This window comes from Mya arenaria, chromosome 14 (assembly GCF_026914265.1).
Source record: "Mya arenaria isolate MELC-2E11 chromosome 14, ASM2691426v1".
NCBI lineage: Eukaryota > Metazoa > Mollusca > Bivalvia > Myida > Myidae > Mya > Mya arenaria.
In genome coordinates, this window is record NC_069135.1 from 7550849 (window position 1) to 7569344 (window position 18496).

At 39.3% G+C, this 18496-nt stretch overlaps 3 protein-coding genes and 1 long non-coding RNA gene across 4 annotated transcripts; 1 reads left to right on the top strand and 3 right to left on the bottom strand.

Moving 5' to 3' along the window:
• Positions 1 to 2925: 2925 nt before the first annotated feature.
• Positions 2926 to 7840, top strand: LOC128217643 (uncharacterized). Its single transcript, XM_052924924.1, has 5 exons — positions 2926 to 3001; positions 3809 to 5303; positions 5538 to 5688; positions 6148 to 6277; positions 7249 to 7840. The coding sequence occupies exons 2-5, from the start codon at positions 3877 to 3879 to the stop codon at positions 7683 to 7685; spliced, it is 2145 nt and encodes a 714-aa protein (XP_052780884.1). The 5' UTR covers positions 2926 to 3001; positions 3809 to 3876; the 3' UTR covers positions 7686 to 7840.
• Positions 7841 to 8232: 392 nt separating this feature from the next.
• On the bottom strand, positions 8233 to 12638 carry LOC128217491 (uncharacterized). The gene is made up of 9 exons (XM_052924649.1): positions 12468 to 12638; positions 11439 to 11568; positions 10982 to 11107; positions 10621 to 10733; positions 10263 to 10423; positions 9682 to 9898; positions 9289 to 9439; positions 8700 to 8841; positions 8233 to 8427 (listed from the first exon to the last, which is right to left on the bottom strand). The coding sequence occupies exons 1-9, from the start codon at positions 12636 to 12638 to the stop codon at positions 8328 to 8330; spliced, it is 1311 nt and encodes a 436-aa protein (XP_052780609.1). The 3' UTR covers positions 8233 to 8327.
• Positions 12639 to 12983: 345 nt separating this feature from the next.
• LOC128217644 (uncharacterized) lies at positions 12984 to 13573 on the bottom strand. Its single transcript, XR_008258252.1, has 3 exons — positions 13486 to 13573; positions 13347 to 13387; positions 12984 to 13066 (listed from the first exon to the last, which is right to left on the bottom strand). It is a non-coding gene; the product is annotated as an uncharacterized LOC128217644 (long non-coding RNA).
• Positions 13574 to 13894: 321 nt separating this feature from the next.
• On the bottom strand, positions 13895 to 17828 carry LOC128217492 (UPF0430 protein CG31712-like). The gene is made up of 9 exons (XM_052924650.1): positions 17815 to 17828; positions 17019 to 17280; positions 16515 to 16767; positions 16125 to 16295; positions 15960 to 15969; positions 15255 to 15388; positions 14718 to 14946; positions 14299 to 14435; positions 13895 to 14061 (listed from the first exon to the last, which is right to left on the bottom strand). Exons 1-9 carry the CDS (start codon positions 17826 to 17828, stop codon positions 13895 to 13897), a joined length of 1377 nt encoding a protein of 458 aa, XP_052780610.1.
• Positions 17829 to 18496: the final 668 nt, after the last annotated feature.

Sequence of the window (18496 nt, forward strand, 5' to 3'; positions counted from 1 at the left end):
TGATTCTTAATGGCAGAAAATTATGAGACTTTTTATTCTCCTAATAAAGTTTGAGGGTTAGAGCTGTGGGTTGTCAGTTAGTCCCTTCAATTTTGCTTGTCCTTAAGGTAACATGAAAACTATTGGATGGAATTTAATTTAACAATAATAAAACATAATGAGAGGAAGTGCAGTGTATGGGAACCATAACTTTATTTAAGTCAATTATGGAGTTTTTTTCCCTTTGTAACATTTTCTTTTCTTGGGCATATCTATAAACTCACAAAAGGAATTAAATAAAAAATATACAACGGTAAAGCACAATGAAAGGAAGTGCCGTATACAGGAACCCTATCTCTTTTGTAGCAAATACCAGGGTAACTGCCCTTTGTTGTGTGGGTTTTTTGTCCTGACAAGAACTTGAAAACTTTTGGTATTTATGAAAACTTCATGCAACGATATAGCAGAAAAAGAGAAAGTGCAGTGAACACGAATTATGACATAAGTTAAGCCAATTACAGAGTTGCCCTTTGTTACATTTTCCTGTCCAGAGCATTACTTGAACTATAACGGATTTAATCTAATAGCACTTGATACATTGTATAGCACAATGGGATGATGTAAAGTGTACATCGAGGGGTGAGAGCGAAAATGTTCTATCTGCTTCTTTATTTAATGTCACTTAGAACATTTTCGCATTCACCCCTCGAGTTACTGTCATGAACCATATCTCTTTTTTAGAAAATTACAGTTACATTATATTGCCTTTTAATGTCAAACTTGAAAACTTCTGGATGGACTTTATTGAAACTTCATACAATGGTAAAGAACAAAGAGAGAACAATGAACATTTACATTAACTATAGGTAGCCAATTACAGAGTTATTGCCCTTCGTTACTTTTTTCTTGTCCGGAGCATAACTTGAGAAGTTCTGGATGTAATTGAACTAAACTTCATACAATGGTTAACCGTTTAGCACAACGAGAGGAAGAGTAGTGTGCACGAACCATAACTCTATCCACAGCATTGTCATTTTAAGGCGGAACTAAATATGTTTCTGCCATTTCCGATTAGAGCGGCGTTCGGGTGTATTAATGACATTAAGCGATATCTCGAGTTTTACCCCTGGAGACGGATTTATAAAGCATGTTAGTGATTTTTAACTAATCCGAAAATACTATTTTTTAACGTTTATTTGATCTACCTATTCATCAAATTTGTTCATATGAATTTGTAATTATTTAGAATATGTTCTTGCATATTTAAGAAATATTACACACCACTGATGGTCATATGACATTATAAGGACCGGCCAGTCAGCCCCCGAATGTGTATATGGACCGAGGCGTTGGCATTCACCTCCGGGGGCCGACTGGCCGTTCCTTATAATGCCATATGGCCCGAAGTGGTGTGTAAATATTTCTTATATTATACCGAACATTTGATATTACCATTCAATAATTTTAAAGAACTTTAGATGTGTTTTATTGAACATAGCTTATAATGTTTACTTGCGACATTTGTTGCCGTTGTGTAAAAAACAAGCCACACAGTTGTATGACGTCAGCGGTCCATATTACATTTTTGCGAGGGCCGGACCAGCCAAAGATATGATATGGACCGCTGACGTCATAAAACTGGATTTTTATCAAAATACAGTGATATACGGACCGATCGACATTATATATACAAAGAAGGGACACCGTTTTATGTAAGGTATAATATATGTTTATATTTGTGTTGTACAAATATCAGTTTTAAAAAATAGTTTATTGGGCAGGTGCGTTACCAGTCAACTTGTTATTCTCATTACGAACAACAAACCTTAAACTATACCCTGCCATTTAATAATTGGGAATTAACCTAGTAGAATTTTAATAATTTAGCACCGGCGAAATATACGCAGACTGGAAACATAATATTTTCCACTACATTAACTGTCCTCTTACCAGTTCGATTTAAACTCTACATTCAATCTGGTCGGTGTATATGTGATCGATGATTTAATCAACCACGAAAGTCAAGGTTTCTGACTGAATGCTTGCGCTATTTAAGTAAGCAGGATAACTGGAGAACAATGTGACCACCAACGCATAGCACATAAGCCATTTGCGATTCAGAACACTGTACCTAGATATCTATGAGAGCTTGTTTCCCTCTGAAAACTAGCCAGACTTGTACATACATGCCAGGATTATGGGCCTTAGAATAGTCAACATTGCAGTAATTGAGCTTTTGAACAAAAACTGTTAAACTGTTGATTATAATTGAAGAAATATTCATAATTATAATTATACACATGTCTTCGAATGCGTCATCATTTACAACGCAAAATGATGGCGGTGGAAATAATACGCTTTAGTGTAAATTTATAAAAAAAATCACTTCGACATGTGCTTTTCTAATACACGTGTGTGCAAAGACGATCCTGCAGATTCTACACTACGCATTATATAGTTATGAGGCATGTGATGGAGAGTGAGGATGAGCCAATGGTGGCAGTGGATTTGGTAAGGACCATTTAGACGGAGAATGCGCACGATAAACATTTCAATAGTGAGAAACATTTTTAAAATAACGTGTCAATACCGTAAATGGATTAAAAAAAAAATTACATTTTATCCGATTTGAAAAACGATCAATTTTATCCGGATACAATACGAATTTTCTTTTCTAGTTTACATTATTATTATTATTATTATTATTATTATTATTATTATTATTATCATCATCATCATCATCATCATCATCATCATCATCATCATCATCATCATTTTTGTTATTGTTATTATTATTATTATTATTATTATTATTATTATTATTATTATTAATCCTGAATAATTATTGTAAACTATTAATTATGTTTAAGGTGTAACAATGTTATAGATTATAAATAGTAGTACTTTAATAGATCATTTTGAAATACTGTTGTTTATTAGTCAGCCCTCATGGATTGCTTAACGCGAGTTTACCTGTAGTGTCTATTCTTAACTGTGACCGGTATTATAAAACGGAAGAAAGGTAAGTAGTGTGTTTATTTCTCAATTATAGATCTATTAGAATTAGATTTAGAAATAGTTTATGTAATTTCACATTTGATTCATTAACTTTATGATCACTTCATACCATATTCTTGTAAAATCAATTATCAATAAAATATAAACATATATAATCTACAGTAAATTTTACATTATTTTGAAATACACACTATTCAAAAACATTGATCCGCGAAGAAATGGTCCGAGGGAAGATAAAAAGTATCCGCATTAACAAGCGGAATTGAATATTATATTTGGCTATATACATGTATAACAAAACATTAAATTCATACTTTGATGCCATTTGACTCAGAAATCATTGTAAACATTGCTAAATGCATAGGTAAAGATCATGGCTTTTGAGAATACCTAGCATTATTTTAAATAGGAAAACATTGAGAACACATACTAAACGTCCTTAACACAAACTTAGGAAATTTTGGTTTAAGGCATTTCAATATATAACGTGCTATTACATATTTTGGCTGTTTTTCATAGCCTTGGTGTCTTTATAAGTCAAAAGCCGTCTAATATATATATTCAAATGAAACTTTGTATAATGCTACCAGAGAAATAAGCTTATGTATTGCAAGGCCCATTACTCTTGCTTAAATACTATTTGAGTAATGTCCCTTCTGTGACTGTAAAACAACGGACGGTCGTTGTCATGCGCTCCGTGGCGCTCTTGGTTTATTTATATGCATTTGAGTACCAAAAAAATGCATTTTAAATCAATGCGAATTGGCGAGTGCATGATTTAAGGTTAAGGAATTGTTTCGTTCCTTTGCAGTGCATGCGCGAATGACAGTATAGTGGCGGTGTAACTTCTTCTCATACAGGGACGTAACGTTCCATATCATGGACCAGATCGAGGAAGCCAGGAAGCTCCACTTCAGTGTCGACTTGGTGAGTCAGGCCCACAACCACCTAGAGTTTTTGTGTGCTATAGATCGAGCAACCTCTCTCAGAAATGTGGCCAACTTGCGGCGTGCCCTCTACCGATACGAACGATACTGGCTGCCGCTCGCTGCAGACCACCCCGGGAAACAGTTGTCCGGGCCGCTTGATGTCGAGTGGATGTGGCATTGTCACATGCTGTCCCCCAAAAAGTACATCGATGACTGCAAGGCTGTATGTGGAAGTGTTGTTGACCATACGTTAAAGAATAAGTGGCAGTTTGGTACGGACCAGAAACGGGCAACGTCTTTGTGGTCAGAAAAGTATCCAGACGAACCATTCCATCCAAGTTACAAAGCTCCTTTTGATGAATCGAAGCTCGAAAGTTTTTCTTCGAAGATATCCTACGATATTATTGCAGCGGCCTCACGCCAGGGCGTGTTCTTCTACCAAGTTTCACTGCCTCACTATCAGGACACGCTTTACTTGCAAGACTCCCTACAAAGGTACAAGCAGTTTCTCTATCTCCGGACAAAGGTGAATGGTTTTATTACTCCGTGCTTCGACCAAGACCTCATGTGGCATTCCCACCAAGTTAACCCACTGGCATATGCAGCTGACACGAAGCGAATTGTTGGCTTCGTTTTTAACCATGATGACTCCACGAATGACAGAACCGAGGGTTCAGATCTTGTCACATGTCACAAAAGCACTTCAGAAGAATGGCAATCTTTATTTGACGAGCCTTTCGCGTCATATGGGGCTATGTATCGTGGTTATCCATATGCTGGATATTTTTACGATCTGTCTTCAAATGACCTCATATCAATGAGTAGCAAAGACTTTCAGATCCAATTTGACCAATTTAAATTGACGGATGTAGATGCAGGCATCAGTATCAACGACTGTGTTTTAGAAATAACAACAGACAGACCTGAGACGAACAAGCACGTGTTTGAAACGGCATTGCCGTCACAGACAAAACAAAATGATTTCATTTCATGGGCGCCTGACTCTGTCATATTACCAATTACTACCGAAAAGGAACGAAGTTTGCTGATTTCACTGAAGAAAAAAACAAAATTCTTACTTTTTGGTACGAAGTATGAACAATTAACTACAGGAGTGATAGATATTGCCTCGCTGGTGAAAAATGGTCTTTCAAAAGAAGAAACTAATTTTGATTGTAATGTGGACATGCGAAGTGCTCAGCTAGAATTGCAGGGCTCGATTAGGAATATACAGCCAAATACATGCAAGTTAGTCATACAGGCCGGGGAGTTCAAGTCGTCTGTCGTACCGGAAACTGTCCGGCAGTCGTGGGGACCCATGCCGCTGGAAAGGCTGCCTACTGGAAGACCCAATGAATGTCGCGAAGCTATTCACACGTGGGTTCTAAACTTTAAAATGTTTTGACTGATATTTAATTAAATAGACATTATACAATTCTGTTTGAATCAGTTATGTTTAAGATTATTAAGATTATTACATTATGCAATTGTAAACTTGCAGTAATTATAACGGTAATTTCCCGTCTTTAATTCATATTGAAGACGTTTAAAATACCTGACTGTATGTTGATAAGTTTAAAATCTTAATAATGGCGTTATCTACTCTCTCAGCCTCTTGGATGGTGATGGTAAGACTCTGTTCACTGTTCGAGTGCTGCAGAGCTCACCACTGACTCTATCCTGTGTAAGGGTGTTGTATGAGGACAAACCTGTGGCCTTCGCCAGCCTGACACACCTCGACCAGCTACCACTGACATCCCAGGTGAGTTCTTATATTTAAAATCTTTGTGTAGTGTTGAAATAAATGACGAATGCTCTTTACTAGGACGCTTGGGTGCTTAGAATCTTCTGTTCCCTTAATCATGGGCTGATTGCTCAGAACTTTGTTTAAGTTAACAACGTGATAAACGACATCATTGTGACCTTTCAATCATAAAATACACGATGGTGTGCTCACATATTTTAGTATAAACATGTACAGCTAACACTTTTGTCTCACTTCTTGTTACAGCAGATCACAAGTGTAACCATTTAACGTCGAACGCCGTAACAATTTTAGAGTTAACAACCTTGACGTTAACAACGTTGACTTAAACATAGTTCTGAACAATCTGCCCAATATGTCTAACTTCGTTCTTGTAATTAGCACAAGCGACATAACGGCCAGTAAATACTCATAGATGATTTCTTCCGAATACATAGTTGTTGTACATGCATACAGGTTAGCTCAAGCCGGCCTTGTTTGAATCCACGTGAAGGTGATCATGCAATGACCATCAAGAGCCACAAGGGCGACTGGGGGATACTTGTTGGCCGCTGGATACCGTCCAAGACAGTACAGAAACAGAACGGTAACCGTTTTATATGGCCACTTTCGAAGAAGAGTGGGTAAATTGCTTTGCCACGTATCGGTCGGTCAGTCAGAATGTCGATCCGTAGGTCGGTTGACCAAAGCTTGTCCGAGTAATAACTCGACAATGCTTGGACCTATGGTTCTCAAACTTTACTTAGAGGTTGGGCGTTACCAGTAGATGACTCTCATTGATTTGGGGATCATCCGGTCAAAAGTCAAGGTCTCAATGACATCGAATGCCATCAGCTTGTCAAAATGATAACTTGACAATGCCTGCACCCATGTCCCTCAAACTTGGCATGAAGATTGGGCGTGACCAGTAGAAGTCCCGAATTGATTTTGAGGTCATCAGATCAAAAACCACAGATCAAAAAAGTCACAGTGACCTTAAACGCGAGAAGCTTGACCGAGTGATAACTTTACAATGCATGTGCCCATTTCCCTAAAATTTGACATGGAGGTTTCGGATGTGATCTGTAGATGACCCCTGATTTTTAGGTCATTAGATCAATGGTTATGGTCACGATGACCTTGAATGTCACTCTTGTCAGAGTGATATCTGGACATCGCATAGACCTGTAGGTTTAAACATGACATGGAGGTTTGGTGTGACCAGAAGATGACCCTTATTGATTAGTGGTCATTAGGTCAAAGGTGCATAATGTCATTGAATTTGAAAATCATGTCCGAGTGATAACTTGACAAAGCTAAAAAAAACTTGGGCGTTACTAGTAGATGACCCCTGACAAACATCTCTTGTTTCCAATAGCAATTCAAAACCTTATGTGCTAGAAAATAACATAATGGTTTCATACTTATTGCTGCCAAACGTACTTTAATTTCGTTTTAGTTTCCGGTTTATGCCATCAATTCAATAACTTGAAATAGCATTACATGTACTTAGATAAAACGGTTGTTTAGTTATAGCTAAGCTAGATCTTTAAGTAACTATATGATTAATCCTTCCAGATGATGGGGACAGTATTTCGTATGGAACAATGCAGATCAAGTTCTTTCATTTAACCAAAGAAGTGACCGAGAGTGTTACGCTACAATACAGCCGTTCATCTCCAGTGAAACGTTTTAAACTACAGTCGGTTGATATTGATCTTGAGACGGGGTCTCTGAGTATTGATGCCAGCACGGCCGAGGTGGGCGAACACATTGCCCTTGCCTTCTCTGTAGGGCTGATGCACGTGCTGTGCACTTCAAGGCCAAAGGACTGGAATGAGGGTGCTCAATTTCCGTCGCCGTTTTCGGACATCTCACTTGTGAAATCCTGTGGGCTTTATAACCATGCCCCGACAGGACAGTTTGTGATAAGCCAGTTTGGAGAGAAGCACGCTGCTCTCTGCGGAGGCGGGAAGATCGACTGCTCTAAACGCTGGGAACAGCTAGCGAAGTAACACACCGCGTCTGTACGAGTATTGGATTTGTTCACGGATGAACTCAATGTTACATGCCATGTTTATTTTGTGTATGTCTGTTTAAAAAAGCTCAGTTTGGTATTATACCCGGATATCAATTTTTAATAGAATAAAATATTTACGGCTTTTTCATATTTATTATCAAGTTCTCTTTTAGAAAAACAAGAAACAAAGTATAAAAGAACAAGAAAAATACCTAAATGTATGTTTCATAAACTTGAATCATAATATCTCACACTTCGTCATTTTATAGCACTGACAAGAACAAAATTAATTAATTTCTTGAACCAAATAATTCTTTGTAGAGTCAGTTATCCTATTGTAGAATTTATAAAATCTGAAATTTCAGTATGAAATAATACACAACGGTATTTCGATTATAAATACTTCCTAGCGTAGGAAAACCTTTAAGGACACCACAACTTGTGTTTATGCTACAAAGTGCTGTATAGGTGTGCTCCAGTGAACATAAACCAGGGGCGGTGCGTGTATCAGTTCGCAAAGTGTCAATACGCGGCTGCTAGGAGAGTCGCCAGCGTTATATGCGGACGAAGGACATCATGTCACGAACGCATGGCGTTATTATGGAGCATGGAGAATATCGCGTTATAGCGGAGTACGTCAGTAGATCATATCTCCAGAGTCTTCAGATATAGAAGAGGCCGTAGGCTCCCTCACCAGCGACATATTCTTTGCTCGCTGATCATCTACTTTCTTCAACCTGAATTGCACAAAATTACCATGTATAAACAATAAAGGAAATAAGTCTGATTCATTAGTATGCATATGGACCAAGGTCAACTTTCGATGGAGTGCGAAGCGATTCATACTTCTACGGATATGCAATGTGCTACACATTTTGTGTGACATCATTTGTATTAAGCATGAGTTAAACCAGAAACAGTTTACTACAACTTAGTATCAAATGCCCAAGCCGTTACATATATTTGTTCTACATGTATATACATCCAACCCGTTGTACAGGTGCCGTACCTGGTGTATCTGTCTGCCTTGTATCTTTTGAGTATGTCCATGTAGCTACGCGAGACCTGCACGGCGTTATTCGAGGTCCCTGACATCATCTCCATCGCCTTCTTCCGCACCCAGTACGCGGACTGCTTCGTCAGATCACATCCTGTGTGGGGGATACAAGACACGCTTATTATATACGCTGGTACATGAAACAGAGATTAACAGTAGACCAAACGGAACAAATATATAACGCACACGGCCATACACGGGGTTATTACTCATTCAATAAATGTTGGGTTACCAGCATAACAACAGGGAATATCAATTCAAAATCAAAACTGGTACTCAATCCTGCACTTGTCGTAGAATTTATGCTAATCTTCATTACCCAGTAACAATAAAAATAAATGGACAGAATGCTTAGTGCATGTATACATGACGAACTGTTCGATGTTTGAACACGTGCACGCCGATAACTCATCTAGACTCAAAAAGTCCAGAGTTGTGATTCCCGTTCTTATAATAAACTGCATTGCCATTTGGGTTTGCGCCATCAGTAATGGAAACCTAGCGATGAACACGTATCGTTGCAAGTACACTTTTGTCTTACCTAGCGGGTTCATGTCCCTTTGTACGGAGGGCGGGCGCTCGCGGGGCGGTTGTTGGTACTTTTGGTTCGACATATCGAGAGGGTTGTACACGATGTTGTCGTGCATGGACAAGAACAGCGGGATGTAGCACATGTAGTCCAGGAACGAAATCTGGTGGGACATATAGAACTATCATTTGATTGTTAAGACAAATGATTTCGTGACAGAATAATTTCAAATGTATATACTAGTAGTTCATAACTTTTAACTTAGAATTGAATAGCAATTGCAGTATTGATAACTTCCATTTTGTTATAAATTATTCTCATATCATATTTCAATGGATTCAATTAGTTATACAAATGGGCTTCACATTTTCTAGAATCACCAGCCACATAATGCAGATAACGTACATCTCCGAACTGGTTCGGCTCCATCCTCTCCATGATGTACTGCTGCTGTTTCCAGTTCAGTCCGCCGGCGATCAGCTCAATCTTGAGGGATTCGGAAGTGATGTAGTTAGCGTCCCTGTCTGACTCCGTGTTCGTGTAGAACATCGCTTTGTAAAGCTCCAACTTCCGCTCAATGTCAGCCAGGTTACAGATCTCCAGGAGGCGCTGGCTTAACGAACTTAAGAAGAATATGGTTGTGTGAAATCTCGTTAGATATACAAATAGTTTAAGAAAGAATGGATATTGAGTAAAGTATTTTCTGTGTAGCTTGTGTTCATTCCTTGTCTACCAACGTGTGTTAGATTTTACGCGTGGGAACTGACAAGAAAATAAGTATGTAAGGAGTTTTTTAAAATGTCCATTCGGTATAAGGACAATTGTATGGCGTCCGTTCACTATCTCCAGTTTATAAATGTCCGTACGATTGCCATGTGCAAATAATAGAAGGAAATAAATAACTGATAATGGTCGAATCAATCAAACAATCAACTCATGAAACACTTCTCAACTACTAAAGAATAAAAGGAACGTTGTTTACGTACTCCATGTGGGTAACCCTCTCACAGAGCGCTGTGACGACAGCGAACATCCGGAAGGTGATCAGGGTGGCTTCGTCGATCTTGAGCACGCGCATCACGTACTCCATCTGCTTGGACGTCATGTTTTGAATGGAGGGCACACCGTCCAGGGCAACACGCGCCTCCTGCGAATAAACAATATTGTTGTTTGTCTTGTTAATCGCAATATGGCAATAGCAGTGTTTTTATTGGAACATGAAACACGAGCATGTAAGGAGCCGATTTTTTAAACGCATTCTTTACTTTTTCTTCCATGAAAATCTTTCATTCAAACTGACAATCGCCGATTCATTAAAAACTGAATATAAATATCCATGATTACGTTTGTATTGATGACTGCATCCAGGTCCCCGTCCTCAACGACGAATGCGCGAGCATACGCCTCGATCATGGCAGGATCCACAAGCCGGTAATGGGACAGGAAGTCGATGTCAGCTATAAACACATACAGAACCTTCAGTGTAGAGTGAGCGACTCTCTAAGACTCTATCATAATTATATCGTCTTTTTCAGCGAAGTTGACAAAATTTCCAAGTGAAATTTAAATGATTTATTCAACTCCTTATTTTTTTTCTGTTTCTGAATGGACATCTTGTTAAGTGCTATTACGTCAAAATTTGTTTATAAAGCATCTTAAGCAACAAGTAGAATATATATTCTTAATCTAAATAACAATGATCTACCTTTTTCGTCGAGATCCTTTGCGTACTGGTCGACGAGCTTGCTGAGGCGTATGACCTTCTTCATATGATCTTGCAGCTCCTGGCCGCCCCGCGTCATTATCACGTTAACGCGCCGCACGCCCGTAACTGCAACGGTATATTTATGAATGCATATAGCCTCGCCAATCACTTTAAAGTGACATGTAGACGCTGATTGGATATATTTCCTGGATCGGTGGATATGTTATTTGTATGTTTACACACGTAATTCACTCCCGTTCATCAGCGTTTTACGATCGCTTAACGTACTTAAAGGCGTTGAATTAGTTTTCATTTAAATACTGTGTGCTCATGAGTTCCACGTCTATATGTATGTTGTGCTGATGTCAACCTTCAGAGGTCATTTAAATAAACACCATATTGGGTGGCTGATTTTATGACATGCAATTTAATATCACAATGTTTTCATTATACGTACGTGTGTTGACGTCTAGGTCCGGGTCCCGGGCGAGGGTGTCGTCATCCACGTTACGGTCGTACTCGTGTATTCCCTTCGTTCCGATCAACACACCGTCCTGAACGATCTGGACGTCCTTACCGAACATTTGCTGCAGCACACATATACATGATAGATAGAGTCGCATGAACACTTACTAAAGCTGCTTCATCAATTACACTGTATTTAAATATAACAGGATCATCTCACGTTTCCCATCTAGGGCTGTATGGTAAGCTTAAGCGTTTCAATGTAAAAAAGCTAAGATGTATTTTCACTAATGCCTCATTTACCGAAAATATGCAAAAAGACTTGGCTTTTATTGTTGTAATCTGTTGATGTTTATCTCTCGTTGCAACTTTATGTTTAACCTGCCCTATTAATGTTATTTCGTTATTTGATTACGCGCATCTTACAAATATTTTGGAATTACAAAAACACCCATATCTGGCCATCGTACCGATAGTCAGAACCAACGTCTAACTCTCTAATTGAAAGAATTCTATGCTTTTGAGGAGGCAATGTACATGCAGTATTCGGCTCACAATGGATTGGCAACCTGTTTAGGGTGTTTTATCATTAAATCCCATATGCGTGATCCTACAACAATTTTAGAATTGTAATAATCATGCTCTTTCAAAGACCACATTCTCGCTCACCGGAGTGATGATGCTATGCGTACCACATATTTACCATAATCAAACCTCTGATGAATGAGAATGAAAGACCACAGATATGCCTATTCGCAAATAATTCATAAAATTCACATTTTTTTTTCAAATTTAATAAATGAATAATAAAACCGATTTAAGTATATAAACCAAACACACTATCGCATGCTTTGCATAAATCAAACTTAACTTCAGGATTTCCTGCTTATTATTGATTCTGGTCGATTCTATTATAAATGTACATTTTACAGAGACTTTCATAAGGGCTTTTATTTAAGAAGCATTCTACCATTGAAAAATAATATTTAAGAGAATTAAACATTCATAAATTCCCTGTTACCTTGAGTTTCTTGGCGATCTCCTTGGCGGAGAGGTTTGGGTCAATACCGAGCGCGAGCAGTTCCTCTTTTGTGATCTTGCTAAGGTCGATCTTCTTCCAGTTGTTACGCAGCCGCAGTTTCCCGTCAGCCCCTACCTCGAACAGCGTGGACGGCTCTGCATACAAACACATTCGTATCGAGCATAAAACTCTATGAACTTTTTAAATTGAAAAAACTATGTTTTTTTTGCCATATATATATTTATTTGGTTGATTTTAACATGATCGGGAGGTATTTCATATGCAAAGGTCCGGGATATATTGTAGAATCTATATTTTAAGCAACCAAGCAAACATCGCATGCTTAAACACTTCACTTGTATTCCTTTTCAATTAATTAAAAAAAATGTATAAAATGGAACAGATGAAAAAGCTACTGTCTATGGTGTATACATAAGTAGATTACTTTTAATACACAATACGCATCATGTCACACTGCTTGAATACATTAAATGGATAAAGAGCAATTCATACAAACACGGACCTTTCTCTAGTTTGGGTGGCGGCTCGGGCTCATCCTTTATTTCTTTCTCAACCTGGTTGTCTGTCTCGTCGTCAGACTGTAACATACGTACACGTTTGTGTCGCATCAAATCGCAGTTACTATTAGTTCTTGGCAATGTTTATTTTCAAATATGGACATTTAATTAACTTGCAACAGTGGTAAATTTCTATTTCGGTGATTCCTACTTAGGGCCATAAATCACATAATCCGAAACAAATATTTACAATAAGAACTAGCGATACTTAGCAGAACTTTAAAACAGATTTTAACAGAAATTAAAAACGATTCGGATAATTTAGCATCGCTATTAAGGGAGAAAGCACATGTTTACTTACCCAGTTTCCGAAATTGCGTTTCTTCTTTGATGACTCGTCATCTGAAATATATACATGCAAATAAAACAGTTAATACTGTATATAGTATGTTTCACTCAAAATGACGAAACAAAATACGCCACAACAAATGGAATCTTACCGGGGACACGTCCCTGTGGAATGGTGGGTAGTTGTTTCAGCATGGTTGTCTCCCGATGGAGTTTGGGTATGATGTCACTCCCATCACTCGCTAAAATACACTTGGAGATTACTTCAACATAATTTTAGCTCTTGTTAAATGACTTTATATTGTACTATCTTATTGGAACTAGATATGGAATGGGAACTTTCAAGCATTCCCAAAATAAAGTCAGTACACTAAAGCTAAGCATAATTATACCATAAAGGAGAGTCAAATCTTAAAACCAAATTTTCACAAACCTGCGCTGCCCCTTCTCCCTTTCTTATCCTTCCGTGACCATCTAAAGAAATGATAACCATAGTGAGTTTAGAACTACATGTACTACAATTGTTCGATTTGCACAATAAGGCATATGATCAATCGAATTTCAATAACACACACTGATTTCTAAATTATTTTCAATGACAAAGTGTATGACATACTCGTCGTGAGCGAGCCCAATCTCCCTCTTGTCCACAGCGCCGGTGTCCGACAGTCCCCGAGGAGGCGCCTTGTCGTACGTCACCATCGACTTTGGCCGCCCACCGCCACCTCCTGGAACGTTAAGGTTTAGCACGTGGTTACGACTTTGTATAAAGGGAATATAATAAAGTCATAATACATTAATGATTGTTATGTAACTTTTATAATATCGTTCTTAGAAAATGAAGCAAATTGGCCAGCAATGTTATCACTTGGTCCTACAAAAATAGATGCATTTTTACTTTGCCCTTTCCACCAACTGTTCGTTAAAACAACTCGAGACGAAACACTTGAAATCTGGCTACGTACTGAGACTTGACGCGTTGCTCCACCTGCGGGAGCCCATTCGATCGCGTCCGTTCCCCTGACGTTCCTCAGCCTCCTTACGGGCCTTGTCTTCCGCTTCCTTCTCCGCTAGTTTCTTAGACAACTCTTCATGCTTCTTTCTGGATACGTGAACATTACCAATAATAGAAAAAATAGGCTGTTGTGAAGTCATTTTTGTTTATAAAACTGAATAACCCCCAAAACAAACTTTGTACTTGCAATTTCAGGTGTGATTGTAATAACAATTATTGTTCTTGTTATTGTCGATGTTTTTATTGTCAAAGATGCTGCTAAAACTGTTGCTGTTCATATTGTCGCTTACGCTGTTGTTGCTGCTGATGGCAATTAAAAATGCTTACAAACGTTTCAATAAAATAAATTAAACTCGTATTAATACTAACGCGTTTTTCTTTTTCATAATCTCATCATAGCTATCCCCGTATTTCTCCCGGCGGCGTTTCTCTCTCTCTTTCCGGCGGCGCTCCTTCTCGGCGAGGTACTGGCGGCGCTGGGCTGGGGTCAGTTTGGAGAGGTCGATGTCGTCCTCGGTGGTCGCATCGCTAAAGTCGGAGGGTATGTGCTCCTCCGTCTCCTGTAGGATCTTTTGTTCCTGCTCTGCAGCATCCCGGCCTGGAGTAGGATTATACATTACAAAAGCATGTTTGTGATTTATTTTGCACATTTCCGTGTATTATAGATCTTTGTTGAAATTTTTATAGAACACACGCCTTCTTAATAGCTATAGATCGTGTACAGGCCAATGTTTTAAGATGAAAAAGATGAATAGCCATAAAATATTTAAGGACCTTAGAATAAGCAATGTGTCAGCTGCGTTAATAATACCGAGAGCTGTATTTGTTCAACTGAAATTTCTGAAAAGAACTTCGCATTGTTCGTGAAACATGCCCATTATAATTCATGTAGTACGATTCTCTCACCTGGCCAGTCGATGTTGGGTGGTATGAGGTCCTCGCCATCCTCTCGGAGGCCCTTCAGGCTGTCCGTGGTCACCTCTCTGAGTAACTCCCCGTCCCTCTTTTGATTCAGACTCCCCAGGGCCTCGTTCTTATCTCTGGAGAGACACACACATTCGAGGAGTCATATACCCGGCCTCATATTCAAAATTAAATTTACTTAAGACAGGCGGCTTCAATGAGTCCATTCAGTGTATTTGTTAATTACTATTACAATTCAATGAAATCATGTAGATTTAAATAATAACATTCTAATGTTTGACTATAACTATTGAATACGGCTAGATACAGACAGATATTTGACTGAGAACGGTTCAGTTTAACTGGCCATGCCATGTTAAACGTACGGAGGCCACATTAATTGGTTAAATATTTTCTTTTTTAATAATGAATTTTGAAATATATTTTCAACATATAAAACTGTAATGTTGAAGTGTTTCAATATCGGTTCTCTTGAATTTGGCGCAAGCGTAAAACATAACGTGAAGGTATTTAACAATAAATGAATGAAAATGGAACATGCAAACACACACTATATATAATTATAATGTTGTTGCATCAATAGTGTATTAAATTTGATAATGGTGACATGACAGATAACGAACAAATAAAGATCTGTGATATGTTAGTTTCAGTGAAACTGTGAAATCATCCAACATGAATGCTTACCTGTCCGACCCTATAGAAAGAAAATAAATATAAAAATGGTATTTTACAAAATGCAGACATTTTAAGAATGTAACATTAACCTTTACCAAATTTGAAATTTAGACTCTGTTGACGCCTTCAAATTCAAAACAGCTGATCAGTAACATCCACAAAATGACCACTCACCAACATCCCCGATATTTGACGTTTTCTTCTTGGGTTTATGAGGTTCCGGCTCGCCATAACCGACGATGTTGCCGTCAGCGTCACGTATACGTTTTCGTTGCATCTGATGCCGGGTGCCTCCCTCACTGACTTCGCTGTATACGCTCACGTCAGAGTCCTCAGATTCTCCTTCTGGTGAAATAATTGTATGACTGTCATCTCCTACCGGCTGTGATAACTAGTTCATTTTATTGCGACTTATTACGTTTTCATTCCGCAAAAAGTTATAGACAGACGTCGGTACATCGTACGATTATAAACGCCATATGCATTCAGAGGTCGACGTGTCAATCATAATAGTTGGTTCACGATGTGCATAATACACATTTTAAATAACGTAACTTGTCATACCTGAATTTTTATCATCCCTATCTAGACCGTAGTCTCCATCATCCTCTCCTTTTCTGCCACCCTCGCTGTCCGTGCCCGCCTTGTCGCTGTTGAAGGCCTCACTGTCACTGTAGGTACCGTCTTCCCGCTTCCGTCGTCGCCGTACCGTACGGGTTCCGCCCTCGCTAACCACGCTGTAGTAGCTATGCGCGCTGTCCGCCCCGTGTTCCCGGTCCCTCCGTCTTCGCCGCCGCCTCGCCTCACCGTCTTCGTCCTGAGTTGAAACAATGAAACAAGTACATGCACCTGAATTGAAGCAAACTTACCCTTAATTGAATTGAATTGAATCGATTTTCAAGTCATTGCTAATTCGTGAAAAGTGGAGATCACAAATTGGAAGACACATTTGTAACTCGTACTGCAACGATCGCATTTACAGCGGTTTCCTTTTTAATATTTCTTTAAAAAATATTTCGGGCTTGATATTTAGTTTTTCAGCTTGTCTTATGTAGATCTATAACTGACCTGGCTGCTGTGGTAAGAGTGTTCATCGCTGTACGTCCCGTCCTCATGGCGTCGCCTCCTGGCCACGTGCCGTGTGCCTCCGTCGCTCACGTAGCTCCGGTAGCTGAACTCGCTTTCGCTGTCCGAGTTCCGCTTCCCCTTTCGGTACTGCTCCTTCTCCTTCTTCGTCATCTTGCTCAGCTTCTTGGCAACCGCAGCCTTCCGAGCCGCCTTGCTCAGTGCATTCAGCTTCTTTCCGGCTGCACCGCCGCCTTTCTTCTTCCTTTAGTGTATATAACGCAACTCCTTTTACATGTTTCTACGTGTTGTTCATTCGTTAGTTTTGGCGTTTATTTTTGCAAATAGGTATTTAAACATGACCATATGAAACGAAAATACTTTATAGACCCTTTTTCGTTAAAATGATCAACAAAATGTCTTGTTATCCACTTCAAAAATTTAATAATAAAATACATGAATATCAAGCGAAGAGTTAATCACACAGGACCATTAGTTGCATTCCTCACTGTTGTCGGTCTTGGCGGCAGATTATTAAAGTAAGTAACATTAACGCTGACATCTATCAAACAACGGGAATCAAGGTGGTCATGTTTCGCTGTACGTTCTAATTGTATCGGAATGGATTGTGCTCTCTCATGTTGTCAAATTCATTGCTATATTCCATAGAAACTCATCGACTGTTCGTGAATTATACTCACACAACACATATATGTTTATCATCAGAACAGTTAAATAATGTTAGGTGAAGGGAGGTTTAACTCTTGAAGGATTATTTAGGTACGTACCTTTGCTTTGCCTCCTCTGTAACATTGTAAAACGACTAATAAAGTAAATGAAATATTCATTGTTTTTTCGAGAAGCCAGTATTCGATATCGTGTATCACACCAACACTTTTGACAATATACCACGTGTTTGACGCAGCGAAGCAGAACGATCGTGCAGTCAAAAGGCCATTTAGGGTCAGGAGTGGGCTATGTCGTCCCTGTCCCACTCCGTTTTACGTCACTGGGCAATGTCGTCCCTGTCCCGCCCCGTTATACGTCACTGGGCAATGTCGTCCCTGTCCCGCCCCGTTATACGTCACTGGGCAATGTCGTCCCTGTCCCGCCCCGTTATACGTCACTGGGCAATGTCGTCCCTGTCCCGCCCCGTTATACGTCACTGGGCAATGTCGTCCATGTCCCGCCCCGTTATACGTCACTGGGCAATGTCGTCCCTGTCCTTACCGTGATCCGTCAGCGGGCAATGTTGTTCTTGCCCCTCCCCGTTATACGTCAGTGGGCAATTGCGTCATTGTCACACCCCGTTAAACGCCAATGGACAATGTCGTCCCTGCCCCTTCCCGTTATACGTCGGTGGGCAATGTCGGTCCTGTCTCTACCCCGTTATACGTCAATGGACAATGTATTTCCTGCCCCTTCCCGTTATACGTCAGTGGGCTATGTCGTCCCTGTCCCGCCCCGTTATACGTCAGTGG